At 34.9% G+C, this 20,286-nt stretch overlaps 1 protein-coding gene across 20 annotated transcripts in view; it reads right to left on the minus strand.

The window, feature by feature from the left end:
- The window catches only part of cacna1ba (calcium voltage-gated channel subunit alpha1 Ba), a 190,962-nt gene that overhangs the window by 60,179 nt on the left and 110,497 nt on the right, over positions 1 to 20,286 (minus strand). For 7 of the 20 annotated variants that reach the window (XR_015490268.1, XR_015490269.1, XM_087252000.1 and 4 more), the window contains 8 exons: positions 20,065 to 20,177; positions 18,314 to 18,445; positions 12,323 to 12,395; positions 12,131 to 12,248; positions 10,654 to 10,721; positions 8,785 to 8,891; positions 6,027 to 6,089; positions 451 to 1,248 (listed from right to left, as the gene is read on the minus strand). Coding sequence is in view for 15 of the 20 variants with exons in the window: in XM_087252000.1 (XP_087108126.1) it covers positions 451 to 1,248; positions 6,027 to 6,089; positions 8,785 to 8,891; positions 10,654 to 10,721; positions 12,131 to 12,248; positions 12,323 to 12,395; positions 18,314 to 18,445; positions 20,065 to 20,177 (1,472 nt within the window). In the remaining 5 variants the exon portion in view is untranslated. 20 annotated transcript variants of the gene reach the window in all.

Below are 20,286 nucleotides of genomic sequence, written 5' to 3' on the forward strand. Positions count from 1 at the left end.
CTGTTTTTAACATGCACTTGCTGCATCTAAAAGTAGACACTTCAAGTTTTCTATAGATATATGTCCAGAGGTGTAGCAACCAGGGGGACAGGGGGATTCATCCTGCTCACTTTTAAAGACAGACCATTTAGAAACAGGTAATTAATAATTATATGAACGTAAACTTTTGAATCCCATACAGCTGTTTCCCCCCACCACTTTTAAAATGTCTGCTATGTTCCTGTATAAGTCCCATGTCTGTGTGTTTATTTTTTTTTTTGCGACTTTCAGTAAAAATTGACTTTTCAATTCAAATTTCAGTGTAATATTCAGTGCATCTTATCTTGTAAAAGCACACACTTTTGTATTTGTAAGTGTACACAAAAAAGTAGACACCCAACAGATTTGATAGATGTAATGCTCTTTTCTCTATTGCAAAACAAATCTGTTAAATCAAGAAAAAAGATTTACCTATGGCTTTGCGACTTGCCCTCCTCCTCTCCATTCACATGTTGCTCCTCTCCTTCCAGCGTAGACTGAGCTTTACTGGTCCGTGGCCTGTGTCGCCTCCTCCCTCCATTTCCTCCATTCTCCCCCCTTGAGCATCTCTCTCCCTCTCTTGTCCCTGATCGTGAGCCCTCTTTCTGCCTGGACCGCCGTTCACTCTTCCCCCCAGCACTGACCACACCATTGCCCTCTCTGTTATGCCTATGGGAGTGATGGTGCCGATGTTCCCTCTCTCCACCTCCTACGCCCTCATCCACCGAGCTCTGATGGTGATGTCTACGTCCCCCTTCTCTGCTTCGGCTTCTGTCACCCTTCCCCTCCTTACAACGTGTCCCATCATGCTCTTTACTTCGGCTGTGATGAACGTGATGCCGGCCTTCTTTGGCATGACCCGTGTCTCCATTTTCATTGGTCTCATTAGAAAGACGCTCTCTGTGACGGTGGTGCTTGCGTGGTGGATGTGACTGTGGAGGCTCGAATACAGGTGGGACTCGTTCTTCTGGTGTGCTGCCCTCGCCTTGCAAATCCTGGGGTTTGTCCCAGCCACTGTGTGGGCTGATGGGGCCATCACAGCGAGGCTCCACAACCAAAGGCCGGTCCAGGTGGGTTTTTATGTCGGTGCGTAGAGGAAGGTTAGACGTGAGCCGTGGATTGAGCTCTTCTTGGTACAACGCCTCACTGCTGGCTAGCATGTGCTTTCGGATCTGAGTGGTGCGCTGCTCCCACACGGACATCATTTTTAGTGAACGCTGCTGTTCTTTACTGGTAAAGACACGATTTAAGAAAAAAATCTGTTAGCATAAACTGATTAATTTAGATAAGACAATTAGGCATTGGTGTTGACGGTACTCTCCATCCATGTCGAGACCCCCTTTTACAATGGTGTTTTTGAATTTGTTTAAACTATAGAATCATAACTGATATTAAGATTTTGATGGCTACCATTTAACTGTAGTTGCAAATTAAAAGACGCCAGGTCAAAGCTGAGACCTGAAACAAAAATAAATCGGAGTACAGATTGAGTCCACACAGTATACTGACTCCAATCTTGTGATCTTTTTTTTTTTTTGACACTAACTCTTCTGGATCAGATTCAAGCTAGTCTTTTGCTCTGCTAACTAAAACTGTGCATAATAAAGCCAAAGCAACTGTCTGATGCTCTGAACACAGACAGAGGGGTGTTTAAGCATACACAAGTTTCCTATTCTACAACAATTAGTACAAGAGCATGTGTACTAATCACTACATGGCAGCTTTGTAATGTTCACATTATATAAAGTATTAAGAAGGAAAAATTTTACGAAGGAAAAAAAGACACTCTCTTAATGAGTGATAAAAATAGTAAAAAAAAAAAGTTACTGATGAATGGATGGATTAAATATCAGCGATCCTGAAGCACTTTTTTCAAGCAAACTAAAGATTTCATAAATAAAAAGAAGGTCTTTATGGATGTCATATTACGAAGGTTAGATATGAGCATGCTTTACTCATCCCTCATGTTTGTGAACAATGGTTTAGGTCATGAAGTTTAATCATGCATCCTATAGCCATGATTCTCAGCAAGCGTAGGATATCTAGAGTGCTTTGCGCCCTTTGAAGGAATAGTTCTTTTCAATTGATATAAAATTTTTATTTTCCAAATGATTACAGAAGTCTCACATTATGTATGATGTCTCTCGTGAGTGATGTCACTGTATAACTTATATTTTATTCAATTAGCTAACATGAAGTTAATTTTAATCAAGCCAGCTTTTTCAGAAAAAGATTCAGGTGGGGAAAAATATAACCTTCTTTCTTCTCCAAATCAATTTTTACTGAGCACACCTCAAACAGGCAGGCTGTGTTCCAGCAAGCAGGTGTGATAAGTGAACTACAGCAATGTGTAGACAGCTGATGGGAAAGAGAACACTCTCTGAGGCTGAGAGAGAGTGGAGAAGCTGATTTTCTGACACTATTTACTGCTAAAGCTCTAACAGTGGTGTGGTGTGAAAGAGGTCATACTGTACCTCTTGTAGACCAGTGAGAGGTGCAAACTCTGTGAATTTACTGTGTGACTGGACCTGAAGTTGTGATTTGCATTTCCCTTGTCTGTTTACTTGACTTTCGGCCATGTTATAAATATTAAATAGACTATACAGATCATATAAAGTGTGAGGGGAAAGAGGGGTATTTATGCTTACACAAGTTTCCTATACTACAACTCAGAGCATATGTACTAATCACAAGATCACAGCTCTGTAATGTCCACATTTCTATAAAAAATTATGACTTTAACAACAAAAGAAAAAAAATAGAGATTTTCCAAATTTGCTAGAAAACAGCACTCTGAAGCTGCTGTAAACAGCGTTAGCCAACTTGCTAACTAAGCTAAACTGCTAGTCAAATCTGGCTAATGAAAACCCTTCATAACTTCATTAAACTCTGAATTTTATATGTGATATTGGTCAAAATTGGCTTACAACAGCTTTAAAGTTCGAAAAGAAGATGAATGACTATTTTAAAACTAGCCCTGTACTGTATGTACTTTATGAAGAATGAGGGGCAAGATTTTGTAATGTTCAGTAGTTCACACTGGCAAACACTATGAGGTATGTCACGGATGAGCATTTGACTTTTGTTGTACAGATGATCAAAATACATCCATTCATGTACTAAAGCATTAGTCATGCCCTATTACCTCAAGTAGTGATGTGCAGGGGAGCAGACATAACTCCTAAAACACATACAGCACACAGTGAAATACACAGATACACACAGACAGGCTACGATTCCCCACAGTGCCACAAAAAACAGGCTACAGGACGAACATTTGACAAGGAAACCAGAAAGGGATAAAGATGTATAAAAGACAGACTGTGGAAAATGAATCATGTAAAATTAAAGAATGAATGAGACAGTGGAGAGAAGTGAGATGATGGCAGGCTCTTCCAGACTCTCTACGAACCTAAAACCTCCAGTACTGCTCAAGCGAAAGCATTACGGCAATATTTAACAAGAATTACAGTAATGTCAACATTTACTCAGCCTTATGTAATTACAAAGCCATTTTATTGTTTATTTTGTAGAACACAGAGTTGGGTTTTAGCAACTCTTTTAGACATAAAGAAACTTAAGGATGCATGAGGCCGACCCAAAATGAGCCATAAAGATAATCTAAAAATGTCCCACATGACTTGAATGCTTAATCTGAAGCCATATCACAGTTTAATTTCATTAATAGTTAGTATCTGAAGTTTATGATTTTAAATTGTGAGTTTATTACACTTTATCAGAGAATTGATAATTAATCATTCAAGTGAATCATTGAAAAGATGTAACTTAAATTATTAATTCAAATATTATATCTGGTTCTCAAAAACTTGCTGACACATTTTTTCCCCAGGGAGGGAAATGCTTAACTGAATGATCATAAAGATTTAAAATGCAATCATGAATTACATGTGAAATATTTTAGTCGGTTTTTGTGAAACAAGGATATTGAATGACTATCTAGGATATTGAATGAATGTTTTTCTCTTGACATTTGGTCCTCATTTATTTTCATTATGTGAAAAAAGAAAAAAAAAATATATATATATATATACATACAGTTGAAGTCAGAATTATTAGCCCCCTTCAAATTTTTTTCTTCTTTTTTAAATATATTCCAAATGGTGTTTAACAGAGCAAGGAAATTTTCACAGTATGTCTGCTAATATTTTTCTCTTCTGGAAAAAGTCTTATTTGTTTTATTTCGGCTAACATTAATAACATCATTAATAAATGATGAGAGACATTCAATTCTGGGGCAAATTGTTCCTTTAAATAACAAAACTAATTAATATACAAATATAGAAAAAATAAGGGGTTGTGTATTTGAGAAAAAATTTATTTAATTTTATTTTGTAAAACTACTAAAACCATTTAACCTTTGATAATATTAACATTTGATCATTTAAAAAATCATATATTCATATATTTTTATATGACATTTCAATGAATTGTTATCAGAATTCTTTAGAATAAAACAAACATTAACATTTTACTCATCCCCACACTTAATAAATCAAGTAAATTTAGAAAAACATAATTTTAAGTGGTGTCTTAATTTTTTCTATGGCTAAATATGAATATATGTATGTGTTAATGTTTGAGCATGCATGTGTATGTGCATGTGTACGTACATGCATGTGTGTGTGCTCTCGCAGTGGGTTTGTCTGACAGGACTGCTGACTCATTAGGCACTAACAGTAGCAGAAGCTCTAGTAGTGATGCTAACTAGGAAACAGACGGCTGGTTCTCAGAACGCGGCTCAATGCCAACATCAGCCAATGAGCCCAGCGGACAGTCAATCTAGAGTGTCCAGACACTTGTCTGACCCACTAGCTAAAGAAATGCGGCAAACATAAATTGAAAAACTAAATAACACCACATCAAATAGCTAATCAACTGATGTAGCTGCCTTACATTAATATGAACTGTTGGTTTACTTAATACAAATATTTTTACAGCAACACTTCAAAAAAAATTTCATAAATGAGCACTTTTAATGAATGGATATTAAAATATTAATATAAGCATAAGAAATATACTTTTAAAAATTATATTTCTCAATTAAATCAGCTCCAAATAAAAATACAGTTTGAATTAATTAGAGCTACAAATTTGTTTATTTTTATACTTATATTTTATTTTCTCTGTTACTTAATTTTCTGGTTAACTTTAAAAATAAAATCTATGCGGTTTCAGCTGTGATCCCCTGTTAGTGATATCTAAGAACATGCATATTGTTATAGAATCATTAAAGAAATTTCTGAATCCACTCTAAATTTTACTTCAATGTTTTTATGTTATTTTATATGTCCTACTCTGTATAAGTTTTCCTCAGTCACCTTTTAAATTGTGAGCTGCTTTTGTCAGTGAGACTTAAGCTGCGTCCCAAATCGCATACTTGTGCACTATTCTACGCCATTTTGTAGTATAAATAGTGTAAGTAGTGCGTTCACACTGAAAACTCTAAAAATAATAAGTGCACTTTAATTACCCGGATGATGCACTCATTCAGCCGCTAAAATTAAGTGTGTAATGATGGACACTTCACGCACTCAACGACCGCAGGTTTGCTTACGTAGCGGAAGAGGCGGAGCTATCGGACGCACATGTTGAATAACTTTATTTAATTTGGATGGTGAAAGCAAAATTCTTTTACGAGAGTGATTATAGCGCCTCCCGATAGTGATTGCGGCAATACTCACGGCAGGTATTATTTGATAATTCGGCCGTTTACTTCAATGATTTGGCAACAATCAAACGTCATCAGGGAAACGGTTTGAATTTCCGCTAAGTAAAAAAACATTAGTGTGCCATTTGGGACGACACTACATACATATACTACCCTGTTGAGTGTGTAAGTGCATAAGTACATAGTGCATGAGTGCATAGTGTATAGTGTGCCATTTGGGACGCAGCTTTAGTTTGGCTGTCTGGCATCATGCAAAAGCAGTGTGCTTGGACAGAGGAGGAGAAAAAAAAAGATTTGAACAGAGAGTAAATGAACTCACGGTGAATGAGAGCTGGAGTTGGAGGAGCTGCATGAAAGAGCACCAGGGTTTGGCCTTATAAAACTGCATATGCCAAAAACAAAAACCATGAGAGGGGAAAGAAATAGTTTTTGTGGGGGTGGAGTCAGTGGCAGGGCGGGACAACAGTTGTCAATCACTCTGACTCTAACTCCGCCCAACTCAAAGGGAAGTACATGTCAACAACAGTATGACTTAAAAGTAGAATGAAAATAAACCAGGTGAGAAGGCATTATGGTACATTATCTGACAAAAGTCTTGTCGTTGAGACCGGTTGTAAGAGCAACAAATGATAACTTCTAGTTGATCATTTGAAAAAGTAGCAGAAGGTAGATTTTTTTTTCCAATGAATAATCTGTTGAACTGCACCCTAATCATCACAAATACTGCAGAAGACCTATTGGAACACGCATAGCCCCACGTTTTTCATAGAAATCAGTCAAGTTTGATGAAGGAAAAATCATGGTTTGGGGTTACATTCAGTATGGAGGCATGCAAGAGATCTGCAGAGTGGATGGCAACAACAACAGCCTGAGGTATTAAGACATTCGTGCTGCCCATTACATTACAAACCACAGAAGAAGGTAAATTCTTCAGCAGGAGTGCACTTCTTATACTTCAGCCTCCAAAGTTTCTAAAAGCAAAGAAGGTCAAGGTGCTAGAGGATTGGTCAACCCAGTCACCAAACATGAACATTATTGAGCGTGTCTGGGGTAAGATGAAAGAGGAGGCATTGAAGATGAATCCAAAGAATCTTGATGAACTCTGGGAGTCCTGCAAGAATGTTTTCTTTTCCATTCCAGATGACTGTATTAGTAAGTGATTTGAGTCATTGCAAACATGTATGGATGCAGTCGTCCAAGCTCATGGGAGTCATACACAACATTAATTCTTTTTCCACTGCAACATGACTTAATATTCTATACTGTTCATTATTTATGTTAAGTAACAAGACTTTTGTCTGAGCAAAGTCAGACCTTACTGTCCTAATTAAATTATTAAAAATCAAGACATGATCGTATTTTATTTTAGCAAAATAAGCATAATATAGAGACCTTTGCCCTTTCATTTAAGCTGCTTACCAAATGATCAACTAGAAGTCAAGTTATTATTTGTTGTTCCTAAAACTTGGATAGGCGTATTTTGTCAGATAGTGTATTAAAAAAGACATTTCAATTCCAGGAACATGAAATACTCTATTAAATAATTGATTGATAAATAAAAAATAAATTATCAAAAATAGTTGATATTTTAACTCTTGGAAAACATGTTCTTCATAATAAACCAAACTAATGAATAAAATATTAACAATAAAATATCACAAAAAGTGTGTTTTGTAGAACAAGACCCTGAGAAATTATACATAAAAGTCACATTTAGAGCTATATAATAGTCATCACAGATATTGGAAAGCACGCTTAACACCAATAGTCAGAATTGTGGCTGATCAAATATGTTAAAAAATTTACAATTTGTAATTGAAATTGCACTTTAATAGGATACTTTAACATTGAAAAGTAGTTATAATTATAGTATACAAGTATATAAAGTATATTTTCAAGCAAATAAACTTGAATAAAATCTGATTCAATCTAATAAACTGTAAACTGCATTGCTGCCCAGGCTCATTGGAAATAAATGTACCTCTACCAGCATTTTAGCAAAACACCAAAAATTTACAATGAACAACACTAGAAGCAGTAAGCAATGTATCCCGTCATGCTTTCTCATGTAAAAACAAGTAAAAATTTAACAGCTGTTTCAAAATAATACATTTTATCAGACTTTTTTAGCATGATTAGAGCAAGAGGTTCAGGTTTAGCTTTAGGAGGAAGCAGGAATTGAATTTTGAACACATGGTTCAGACTTAGGTTTCGTATAGGAGCTGTGTTATTGTTTAACACTATAAAGCATCAACTTTTAGTGGCACCTGTCAGCAATATAAAGAGATAATCCAAATGAAAATAATGTAATCATTTACTCATTCCCCATTTATTCCTTGTGACGATATTTTAAAGAAAACTGAAAACCTGTATTCATTGACTTCTACAGTATTTGTTTGTGCTACTGGTTACAGATATTCAGGTTTCTTCAAAATATTGTCCTTAGTTTTAAATAGAAGAAAGAAACTCATTAAGGTTTGGAGTAAATAGTAAGTAAAGTTTCATTTTTGGGTGAACTATCCCTTTGATATACCACTATTTCTATAAAGTACTGCTATATGCGCATGAAATACCATAAAACACTGCCACAGTCACGTATATCTGTTTCTGGGAATATCTAACATGTTTTATAGTTGCATTCACAGGACATTTCTCTTTGAATGCAATGTGAAATGTGCAAGAAGCCAAGTAGTATTATTCTGCCAAAATGTCACCACAGGCACACATTTTTCCTGAGCCTGGGATGTTGATTTGTCAGATGGACTCAGCAAGAGAAAATAAAAATACTTAGATTTCCTCAAAGCCTAGGTGAATCAAGTACAAACTTCATTTCAGAGAAAAGACAACCAACTATGGGTGAGAACAGAGAACACATAGTCTTACAAAGATGAAATAAAAGTGACAACAGGAAATCAACAAAACCAATACCCAGAAATGTGCTTTCAGGGACAAACCGAAATATGGTTCTTGGGATGCATAAAAAAGCAATGAGAAGACATGATGGGGTGATGAACAGGGAGGGTTGGTTAAAGAGGAGGGCAGTTCCCTGACTTCAGGTTTAATGCCCTGTGACTTACGCTGTGATGGAAATGTTAGCTGCCGACATGGGGCTGACCTCCTTTACCTCCTTGGCTTTCTGTAGAGCCAGTTTCTTACTGATAGCCTCCTCTTGCTCCTCCTCATCCTGGAAAAGAGGAAAAAGTGAACGACAGTCGAATATAAATTTGCATCTCATGCCAAGCACTGCTACCCTTAACAAATCAAGTGATGTCCCAAGAGCTTTACAGCCTATATACTGTTGGTACCGTCTTCATGTGAGGCTGTAAATCCTACAGCGGGACGAAAGCTTCATTACCTTGAGTTATTGAACAGGGCGAACATCAGTCAGATCAAAAGAGCCCTAACAGACAGTCTTATGAAACTAATAAAAGCTGTCAGATAGGATCATATAGTGAGTAGACACAACATGCGAGACTCATGGGGTGTGTGTGGTACTATGGATGGCTGATATCAGTGGTAGAAGACAAATACCTACTTACTTACATATTTTATTTATATAACACAAAATAAAAACCTGTACAGTGCTGTACAGGGTCACCTGCAGGATTTTATTCCAAGGTACGCACATTTCCAGCACCACCCTACCCCATCATCTCTTATTCTTATTTTAATCATTATTGAAGGACATTTATTACTACATTGATAGGATCAAACCAATGTTTCTTTTTTTAATATTAATATATATATTTTTTAATCTAATTGTATATTTTCCTGTCAGGGTTGCTTAAACACTCCCACACCTAAACTTGCCGTGAGTAAGACAGAGAAAATAAAAGCAAATCAGCACTGAGGAAAAATCAGGTCCTCAAGACATAATCTTTAAAATGATGACATTAAAACATTTGCAAATAAATGTGTTTCAGAGCCAAAACATAAAATAATAATCTAGCCTAAATTAAATTATAGTTGCCTTTTAGCAAATGTCTCAGTTAAGTTTAGCGGTTTTAAAGAGCGTTTACACATTTTGAATGGACCTTGTTTTAAACAACAGCTATCTGAATTGTATTTTTAGTGTGCTAGTGTGCTGAAAAACCACCAGAAAACTAAAGCCAATAGATTTCTTTACCCATCTCCCATCATGCAAGTACATACAGAGTTTAAAGTATATAAACGCAGACCTTTATTTATTCTCATTATTTTATGCACTGTCAATATTTTGTAGTGTATACTGTTTAATAATCAATTTAAATTATGTAAAAAATAAATAAACAAAAAAGTGGCATCATATGTGCCCTCTCTTGGTAGGTACGCACAGTGAGTATAGCTATACGGCTGCATGCACCACTGGGGCTGTACACAAATTGAATAAAAATTGTCTGATTAGATCAAAGGAATAAAACAACATACAATACTTAAAGCATGACATGTATAAAAGAAAAAAAGCAAGCTCAAATGACTCGGGTATTAAAAGCCTTTTCTAAAAAGTTTTTAATTTCCCCTTGAAAATAGATTCTGTGGAGATTATTAAAGAGGTAGACTAATCCACAATTTGGAGTCCACACTGGCAAAAGCCCGGTCTCCTTTTTACTTCAACGTTCTATCTGGGAACCTGGGAAAATTTCAGACTTGATGACCTTAAACATCTAGCAGATATATTAACAGTCACAAGTTCAGAGCAATAAGAAGGTGACAGACATTTAAATACAAAGAGTATATCTTTAAACTCTATTCTAAAACTGGCCAGCAACCAGCGCAGAGAGAAGGGGTAATGTGCTCAAATGTACCAGTGCCAGTAAGAAGACTAGCAGCTGCATTTTAGACCACTCGCAAAAACATAAATGCATGTATTACTCTCTCGAACTCAGCAGGGGTTGACATTTGTTTGATAATGTTAATAATGCATAAATATTGGCCACATATGTATGTTTCAAATATGCCCAACTAACCTTGGTGAGTTCTTGTGCATTGGCAAGGTTATCAACAGCGATGGCCAAAAAGACATTGAGGAGAGTGTCTGGTTAAATGTGCTTTAAGGAATCTGGATGAAAGTGGCCATCTAATAAAGTAGTCAAACAGGTTGGTGGTTTTGTTATGACGTTTTTAACACATACACTATGTTTCAATATTTTGGCGTCAGATATTTTTAAAGAAATCAGCAATTTTATTCAACAAGTTTTGATAAAATATGACATTTATAATATTACAAAATATTTATACTTTCATTTTGACCTTTCTATATTCAGAAATTGACCAGAAAAGTTGGGAACACAATTATTTTCAAGCATGAGTGATGAAAAATTCAGCTGTGCCATCATACAACTGACTTGTATATTAAAATGTATTAACATAGAAAAAGTCAAATGGATTTTTTTTAAAAAGAAAAAAGTTATTTTAAAGAGTAATGCTGTACCACGTTACATTATCACAGTTTTGACTTATTGACTGACTTTCCAAAAAAAGAATGAATAAATAAATCCTTACGTCCACAAATTATAATAAGTAAATAACAAATGCTTCATTCTGTTATACATTATTCCTAAAATACAGCCTACAGCTCCTATCTGTAAATGGAGGAGGGAAAGTCAGCAAAAACAATATCTCTACATATACTGTCATTCATTCATTCATTTACCTTCAGCCTAATCCTTTTCTTTATCAGAGGTCGCCACAGTGGAATAAACTGCCAACTTATCCAGCATATGCTTTACGCAGCGGATACCCTTCCAGCCACAACCCAGTACTGGGAAACACCCATTCACACACATACACTACAGCCAATTAAGCTTATTCAATTCACCTATAGCACGTGTGCACCTGGAACTCACACAAACACGGGGAGAACATGCAAACTCCAAATAGAAATGCCAACTGACCTAGCCGGGACTTCAACCAGCAACCTTCTTGCTGTGAGGCGACAGTGCTAACCACTGAGCCACCGTACTGCCCTACATATACTAAATAACTTCATAAAAAGTAAGTTATTATTTAATATTTATTATTCTAATTAATGAAGCTCTGTTTCTTGTTCAGATAACCAAAAGGCTGATCTGGCTTTTAGCATAATGTTTGACAAAAGTGTGCCAAATGACACACAACATACATTATGCACTTCGCCATAGTGTATAAACTTTATAAGCTTATTTTGAAATTAATCATTGGAGTCTGAAAGATCTGCCCATCTATACTTTCCAATTTTTGGTTAAATACGGTAAAAGCATCATCTGGGCTCATCTAAACATTTAAAATTCCCAGTAAGCACTCTACTTGCACAATTTTTACTTTTATTTTTACAAAAACAGCATGCAATAATGCCTAGGCTACACAAAATGGCACACACTAATGGTTACAACCTTGACTTAATACTTTTTTAAGGTGATTTAATAGAATTTAATTGATTTTAGTTTTATGTCATGTAAAGGATACAGTTTCCAAACAGCGTGAGCACGATGAAGTACACGGAGCAGAACATTCCCCGGTGCACTCCGCCCTGCGATTCAATCCCATGATACATCACAGCGTTCCAGTCCTCTCCAGTCAAAATCTTTAAAATAAGATAAAACATGTTGGGAAAATACTACAGATAACCTATGATAGACATCACCAGATGGTCAATACCTGAAACACTGTCAAGATAGCAGCTGGGAATGTGTCAAAGTTGGTTGTCGGGGTCTCGTCTTCAAAATTAAACCTAGAAGAGAGAGATGATGAGCTGTGAATCATTTTTCTTGGATGAGCCTCTCGTGTGCTTATGAGCCAGCTTTGCTCTAATTTCAAAGTCCTTCTTTTATTTCATTTTGTTTGCTCACAAAAACTACTGATATGTTCCAATAATAATGTTTCACTTCATCTGCATATAAACGTTGAGCGGAATCCACTTCTATGCATCTCTGGAACAAATAACAAAAACACAATAAATATGCTGTCTTATTTTGCCAATCTCCTCATGTACACTCTCAAGGGCTCTGCAGAAGCCTCATTACTACAAGACATGATTGAAACGATAGAAGAAACTCTACCAATAAGAGCATCTTACTACCAAGGGCTTATGTTATCCTAGAAAATAAAAATGATTCCTTTCTTTGGCCAAACACTGTTCCTTTTCATTCTGCAAAATAAAGTACACTAAAAATACAGAGTGAACTTTGATTACTATAAACAAGTGAAGGGATGAAGTGAACTACAGAAATGTCATGATTTTGTGCATAATATTGTTTCTGATATATCATTCATAACATTCAGTAAATTATTTTTTATAGTCATATCCAAAAAAATTATTATAATTTCACAAAACTTTCAGACACTCTGACGTTTAACTAGAATTTACAGTAGTGAAAAACTGATACATTTAATTACTTTCATCAGCCAAAATCTTTTGGCTTTTTGATGTGCTAGAAAGCACAGTGTACAGTGAAATCTTATTGGTTTAAAATTCACATTTATGGCTATTATTCGTCAACAGGCACATACAACCAGTACAACAATGAACAGGGTATAAATGAAGAAACCAAAGTAAGTGACAATAGCTGTTTCCATCCACCCACTTTTATGCACTTTTTGGCTATGCGAATAAAAAACGGTTGATGGAAACGGCAAGATGCGCATAACTTAAAAATGTGCATAAAAAATGTATGCACATAACTGAGTAGGATAAACTTTTTATTCAATAAGAAAAGATGCGCATAAACTACGATGGAAACACTTTTACCAAACAAATTCCAGTGTGCCCATTAAAAAAGTCCTGTGATTTTGCTACAAGAAATCATGTGATTATAAAAATGTGTGTGATTGGACAAACCAGAAGGCTGAGCATTGTAATACATCTGAAATGTTGTTTTGGTCATTTTAAAACGCCTTCACTATTAATGTTATTATATTATTTAGTACCTCCAGAACAGTCAAGAGCATCTGCGTTCTGCATCTCATGGTTTCAAATGCCAGCGCGCGTTCACTGCTTGTCAGGATTGCCTTCTGAGGTGCAATCCATTTATTAAATGAAGAAAAAATTCACGCAGCTTCTCCGAACCGCAGCAAATTTCATTTTTACTGTTGATATTTGGCACCAGTTTATCAGGAAGTGACGATTTTGTTCGCTTTGACTCATTGAATGGAAACGCCGCTTTATTCAAGATATATATATATATATGTATACAATGCTCAGCATAAATGAGTACACCACAGATTGAAAATGAATATTTGTATCCATTTCTTAGTGAATATGTATTTTGGTGCATTTAAACAAAACAGATTTATTAAACAGATATATTTGTTAAAATAATATTTTAGTCACATATTTAGAAACTGAAAGATAATACAAATAAATTCAAGCAAAATATTGGAAAACAAAATACAACCTACAAAATTTCAACAAAATTTTTCAATTTCATTGCTTCTCTTGATTTTTCCTCTTTTTAAATTTGTATTTAATATTTTTCTATAACATATAAATTTGAGTGTACTGGTTTTTGGACCATTATCATAATTTATTTTGTTAGATAAGCTTCAGATTTGGCTTCGGTACTGACTAATCAAATGTATATGCACAACTATAATATTGTACACTAGCATCCTAATAAAATATTAATTTAAAAAAATTATTTGTCTGGGGTGAACTTATTATGTATTTCCCCCAACAATGGTTGTAACACATGGTTTTATTACATAAATTTTCAACTAACTTTAAACCATGCTGTTTAGCACCACAATAATGAATTCAGTTCTCTTTCATATCTACAAGTTTCACAACTAAACAGACAAACACAAAAAAATATGCAAAACATAAGCATATATACAGTGCTCAGCATAATTGAGTACACCCCATTTAGAAAATGAATATTTTATCCATTTCTCAGTGAATATATAAGTAATATATATTGGTGCATTTTAACAAAACCGATATATTTATTAAAATATTATTTTAGTCACCGAACACCTTTAGAAAAATACATTTTACATTTTAGCGAAATATTACAAAAAAAATATATAAACTCATTTATTCATTCATTTTCTTTTCGGCTTAGTCCCTTTTATTAATCCGGGATTATTATGCTGTAAAAAACTGATGCATTTACATGTAATTTGTAGGTGTGTGTAAACGTAACATTCTGTAGCGCATTTAGTTATTACCCAGCAGGCACACAAGGCACACAATTATCCTAAGTTATATTAGGTTTGATTTAGGTTGTGATGTCAGATGATCAAAATTTAATGTCTAGCCAGCATATAAGCACAATGTTATTTTGATGTCCAATCATGACATCAAATGACGTTGATATTTTAGATGTTAGAAAGTGATCCAAATCCAAAGTACCGATACTGCACTAAAAAATTTGCTCAAAGGAAAGTAAAAGTAAACACTTTAAAAAACACTCAGTACATTACAATTCCTAAGAAAAACTACTCAATTACAGTAATTTGAGTGTTTGTAATTTGTTACTTTACACCACTTATATGCACAAATATAATATATAGCTTCCTATCAAAAATATTAATTTAAAAGAGCATTGTATATGTACTGCATATGGATGTACACATGGACACGTGTGTGCATTTGTGCATGCATATGTGTATATACCGTACGCAGTGCTCATTGTAAAAGTAAACCCCTGACAAATCTATCTTTTAAAATCACATTTTTATATGATGCACCAGTATACACACACTCATTACCGCTTCAAATTTTTTATCTGGTCTCATTGTTTTCAGTGTTTACGCAAAGGTTTGCTTGCCAACCTGAAGTACGACACTGTCTCTCACATCCAACCCACAAAATGACTTCAAGGTTCAGACAGTCAGTTTATCATGTCCATCTTCAATCTTCAATATTAATGTGCCATGGAGCTGAAATCGAGTATTAGAGAGGCACAAAACCAATTTTTCATTTGACTAGGCAAAGATCTGGAAGGACTTCACCACTATCAGAAGGGAATTGTCTGTCCTGCAGCTATTCTCACATTGTTATGTTTCAATAACATTTTCTCATTTTGGATCGACTATTTGTTTATCTGGCGCTCTTCTCATTACAGTAGCTCACATGACAGCATATTTGTGCATCTAAGCTGATATTTACCTCATGGGAAGCGTGTGTAGAGGCAATTCCTCTGTTGAAGCGTACGATTAATAATTCATGGAACTGAGAAACGAATGCTTGCGCCGTCTGGATCTGCTCACTCATGTTTGTTAACATGTGGCTGAGGGGTAAATGAAACGGCAGGGCTTGGAAGACTCACGGCTGCTTATGCAAGGGGAACGTAAACGATTAGGAGTTTGTTTTGTTTTGTTTCAGCGTCAAGAGACGATTTATGCATTTTTAGAGGAAAGTAATGTACATCACAAAAGTGCTCTGAAAAAAAAAGAGTGTTCATCAGCAGTTCACAAGTGGAGGGTTGCGAAAAGTGAGTCATGGGTCTGTTCTGTTTGCAGAGAGTAACACAATAAATTCAACTAACCATATAATTGTGCATAGTTAGGCCATCAAATTAAATAAGCTACTTTAAGCAGGACAAATGCTTCCTATAGCTTTTTGACAGTATACAGGCAGGCATTCACCTTACTCTTGATACAATAGAAGCTAGTTTTGGAATATTTGTTAAATACTTATTATCTTAGGTCCCACTTTATATTAAGTGTCCTTAACTACTATGTACTTGCATCAAAAAATAAATACTATGTACTTACTATGTTCATAATGTATTTGAGAACACTTTTGGTGCTCTTGAGTTAGGATAGGGGTTGGGTTATGGACAGGCTTGGTGGTATGGGTAGGTTTAAGGGTGGGTTAAGGTGTAAGGGATGGTCAAGAGTATATTTACAAATGTAATTACAGAAGTTAATTACAGATGTTAATTACAGAAGTTAATTACATACAGGTATTTAATCAAGCATCTGTACACAATAAATACATGTATTTAAACAATAAGTACATTGTAGCAAACTATTAATTCCTCTGTAAGTACATATTAGTTAAGGCCACTTAATATAAAGTGGGACCTAATCTTTTTACCGTAGTTGACTTCTTGTTAATGATGGTCTGCTGAGAGCAAGTCAACTGAATTAGAAAACCTTTGAAAACAATCTCCTATTATCTGAACACTAATAATCAAATATTGCTTATGGTAGATATATGCAAATACCACTTTTCCTTCACAGGGGTGCACTTCCGAAAACCTTCGTTATTCAACTAAGGTCGCAAGTTTCGTTATTACAAACTTAGTTCGTTGATTTGGCGTTTCCCAAATTCATTGTTCCAATGTACATTCACAAACTGCATCGCAAACTTGTACGCTTGCATCTACACTTTAGGAGCTGTAGTTAGAAACATAGTTCATGGCTGTGTTCTATTCCCAATTATCCCCCTTATGCCCTATTTATTTAGAACATTCTAACATTTAAACTTGGAATTTTCTTTTAAAGAATTAACTTAATCACTCTTTGATGTTTGAGTTTTAACAATCTTCATGTTTACAATTGTGCTCCCATCGCAGTTCACTTTAAAAACATTGATATCATTTTGAACACAGCCGTTCCTCATGTTGTTACGTCTCCAAAGCTTGTGAAAACAGAAAACTTAGCATATGTTAATGCTTTTAATTTATAGTAGGTTATTTATTAAGTATCTGTAGTGTATATGACATGGGCCTGTTGGTTAGAACATTTCTGCAGTGGTTTGCATGAGTTAAATTGTAGTCTCTTAAAAAAATAAATAAATAAACAATATCCTATCTAATAATAATAATAATAATAATAATAATAATAATAATAATAATAATAATAATAATAATAATAATAATAATAGTAGTAATCATCATCATCATACTTAATATTATTAATATTATTATTAAAGAAGGATTTTCTTCATTTTCTAATAAATATTAAATTTCATTTTTTATATATAGCCTCATTATTAATTTATTTATATGATTCATATATGATATTATAACACGTTTTAGCTTTTGTAAGGGATTTTATGGTTTAGAATAGAATATAGAATGTTCTCAATAATATTTGTAAAGGAAACATAGGCCCTATATGTGCCATTTACATATATTTCAATTAATATGGAAAACGAGTGCATGTTTTTATCAAAACTAATATTGGATTTTTTTTTAATGCGCGTGCATGTAAAACAATATAATTTGCACAAAGAAATTATGGGGTTCTTCTCTAAAGAAGTTTTTACTCACAGGTTTTGGGTAACACTCGTCACTACATCGTTCTTTTCCCAATCGTACTATGATAGTTCAGCCGCGAGTTACATCGTTGTTTTGGAAATGCACGCCAGTTCAGATACTGAAGAATGTGAAAGAATGTGAAACATTTGGTTTCCCACCAATGAGAGAGAGATGAAACATTTCCCATTGAGAATGCATTTAGTTTCACTTTTGCTTTGAAAATTTGTTTAGACTTCATGTTACTAATGAACATAACACTATATCTTCTGTTTGCTTTATATTTACTGTAGGATTTAGTTTTCATTCAGGTGATGTGCTGAAAACACCAAGACACTGTGTCGACTTGTCTATTGTAAAACATACAGTTAACAAAAACATACAGAGCAAAAACAATGTAAAGAACATGGAATAATTACAGTGAGGTCAGACTGGTACTTACTGTCCCCCAAAGAGCTGCATTCCCAACAGAGCAAACACCACGATGAAGAGGAACAGCAGAAACAGGAGACTAATGATGGACTTCATTGAGTTGAGCAGAGACACTACCAGATTCCTCAATGAGTTCCAATACCTGCCAGGGCATCCCATAACAACTTAGTTTAGAAAGCGAAATACTTTGACTCTGATATGGTACATAATTAACACAGTACGTTTACATGGACACCAATAATTAGATTTTAATGCGATTAAGACAATACTCTGATTCTACCATGTAAACAGCGATTTTTTGTTATTTAATCAGATTAACGCCATAATCAAACTAAAGAGAAGTGGAATTGAGACATGTGGAGTTTTTAGATTTTAGTCACATTATTGAAGTGCAGTACAGACATGTAAACCCCTTAATCGAACAATTGCAACTTCCTGATTTCTCCTTTATTCGCTAGAGAAGCAGTGAGGGTCCTTTGATTTGTGACGGGCTAGTGGCTGAGACAGACATGCTGACCCCCAGATTTTAGTAGCAAAACTTGAAATACATTTGAAACATGACATAACAAACAGCAATTTGTGGGTTGAATACCTGTTGCGTATGGTGTTAAAGGCTGATTGTTGCGTTGTAGTGTGGCGTGTAGTGATATAGGGTTGTTGCGTGGCGATCAACAAAAAATTTGGCTACCCCACTGTCATTTTCTCTTCCTGACACCTGTGTGCACGTGCTTTATTTGCTAGCAGCTGCCAGGTATGCCCAAGTGACCAAAACATAATACATCACTGTGAAAAACCCAAACCAATCGGTATACAAATAAACATTATAATTATATAGGACTTTTATATAGGACTTTTGAATAGGACTTTTTGCCGCGTTTTGCAACAGGATAGTACACACATACACACACACTCACACACTCTTTGCACCTACCGAGTCAGTGAAGACCACAGGCACCTGCATTGTGAAATGCAGAGTTTTTCTTTCTTAAAAAACTTCCATTAAAACAACACTCTTCCAGCAGTTCTTAGTTGCATTCAATATCTCGTTTGTCATGGGGGCATGCATGAAATGTTCCCAAATGAAAGTGAAAGTGCCGAACTGCAGCTAAAGTTATTAAAGTTATTTCATATTAAAAATGAAATACCCAAAATCACATGAAACTCCGGAGGAAATGCGGAAATCGTGGTGACGCAATGACGTTAATCGAAATATATGCTATAACATGTAAAATGGGATCATGAAAGGAACATTCAAAAAGCAACTCATATAAATACTTATGTCTTATTATTCTCTTAATTAGATCAGGGCAAATAATTTGATTACTGATGTCCATGTAAACGTAGTCACTGTTAAAATGTCTACACAATGGATAGGACTGATTGTTATGCCTTAGAAATATTAAAATTTTCATTTCATCATTTATCCACTTATATCAAACATTTTTTGTCATTTTAAACCAGTTTCAATATCTTACATCCTGTTTAATGCCCTAAATGTCACCGTCGCACAGGTAGGACATATTTAGTACATAGTAAATAATAAAAAATATTCCAAGCTTTAAGTTATCTGGACAAATTATATAGGATATTGTACATATGTGCGAACCAAAAAAGTACGGTGACAGTTAATGGACCTAACCTTCATTTCAAACCATCAGATACTCTGTATCAAGTATTCAACAGTGTCATTGTCTGTATATATGATCCCTGTTGGAGAATAGATGAACAGGTAATTTTCTAATATTTTTAATATTTTCTTACTTGGTAACCTTGAATATTCTTAGCAAACGAAGAGCTCGCATCACACTAATGCCAAAGGAAGCTCCTGGCTTTACTGCAGCCCAGATCACCTCGAAAATGCTCCCCACAATCACCTGAGCAAATAGAAATACACTTTTATTTATACTTGGAAACAAAGCACATTCAAATAATTTACATGTTAAGTACACTGTAAAAAAAAGTTGGGTTCCACATAACTCCTTC

The sequence above is a fragment of the Danio rerio genome, chromosome 5 (genome assembly GCF_052040795.2).
Source record: "Danio rerio strain M-AB ecotype USA chromosome 5, GRCz13ab, whole genome shotgun sequence".
In the NCBI taxonomy this organism is placed as follows: Eukaryota; Metazoa; Chordata; class Actinopteri; order Cypriniformes; family Danionidae; genus Danio; species Danio rerio.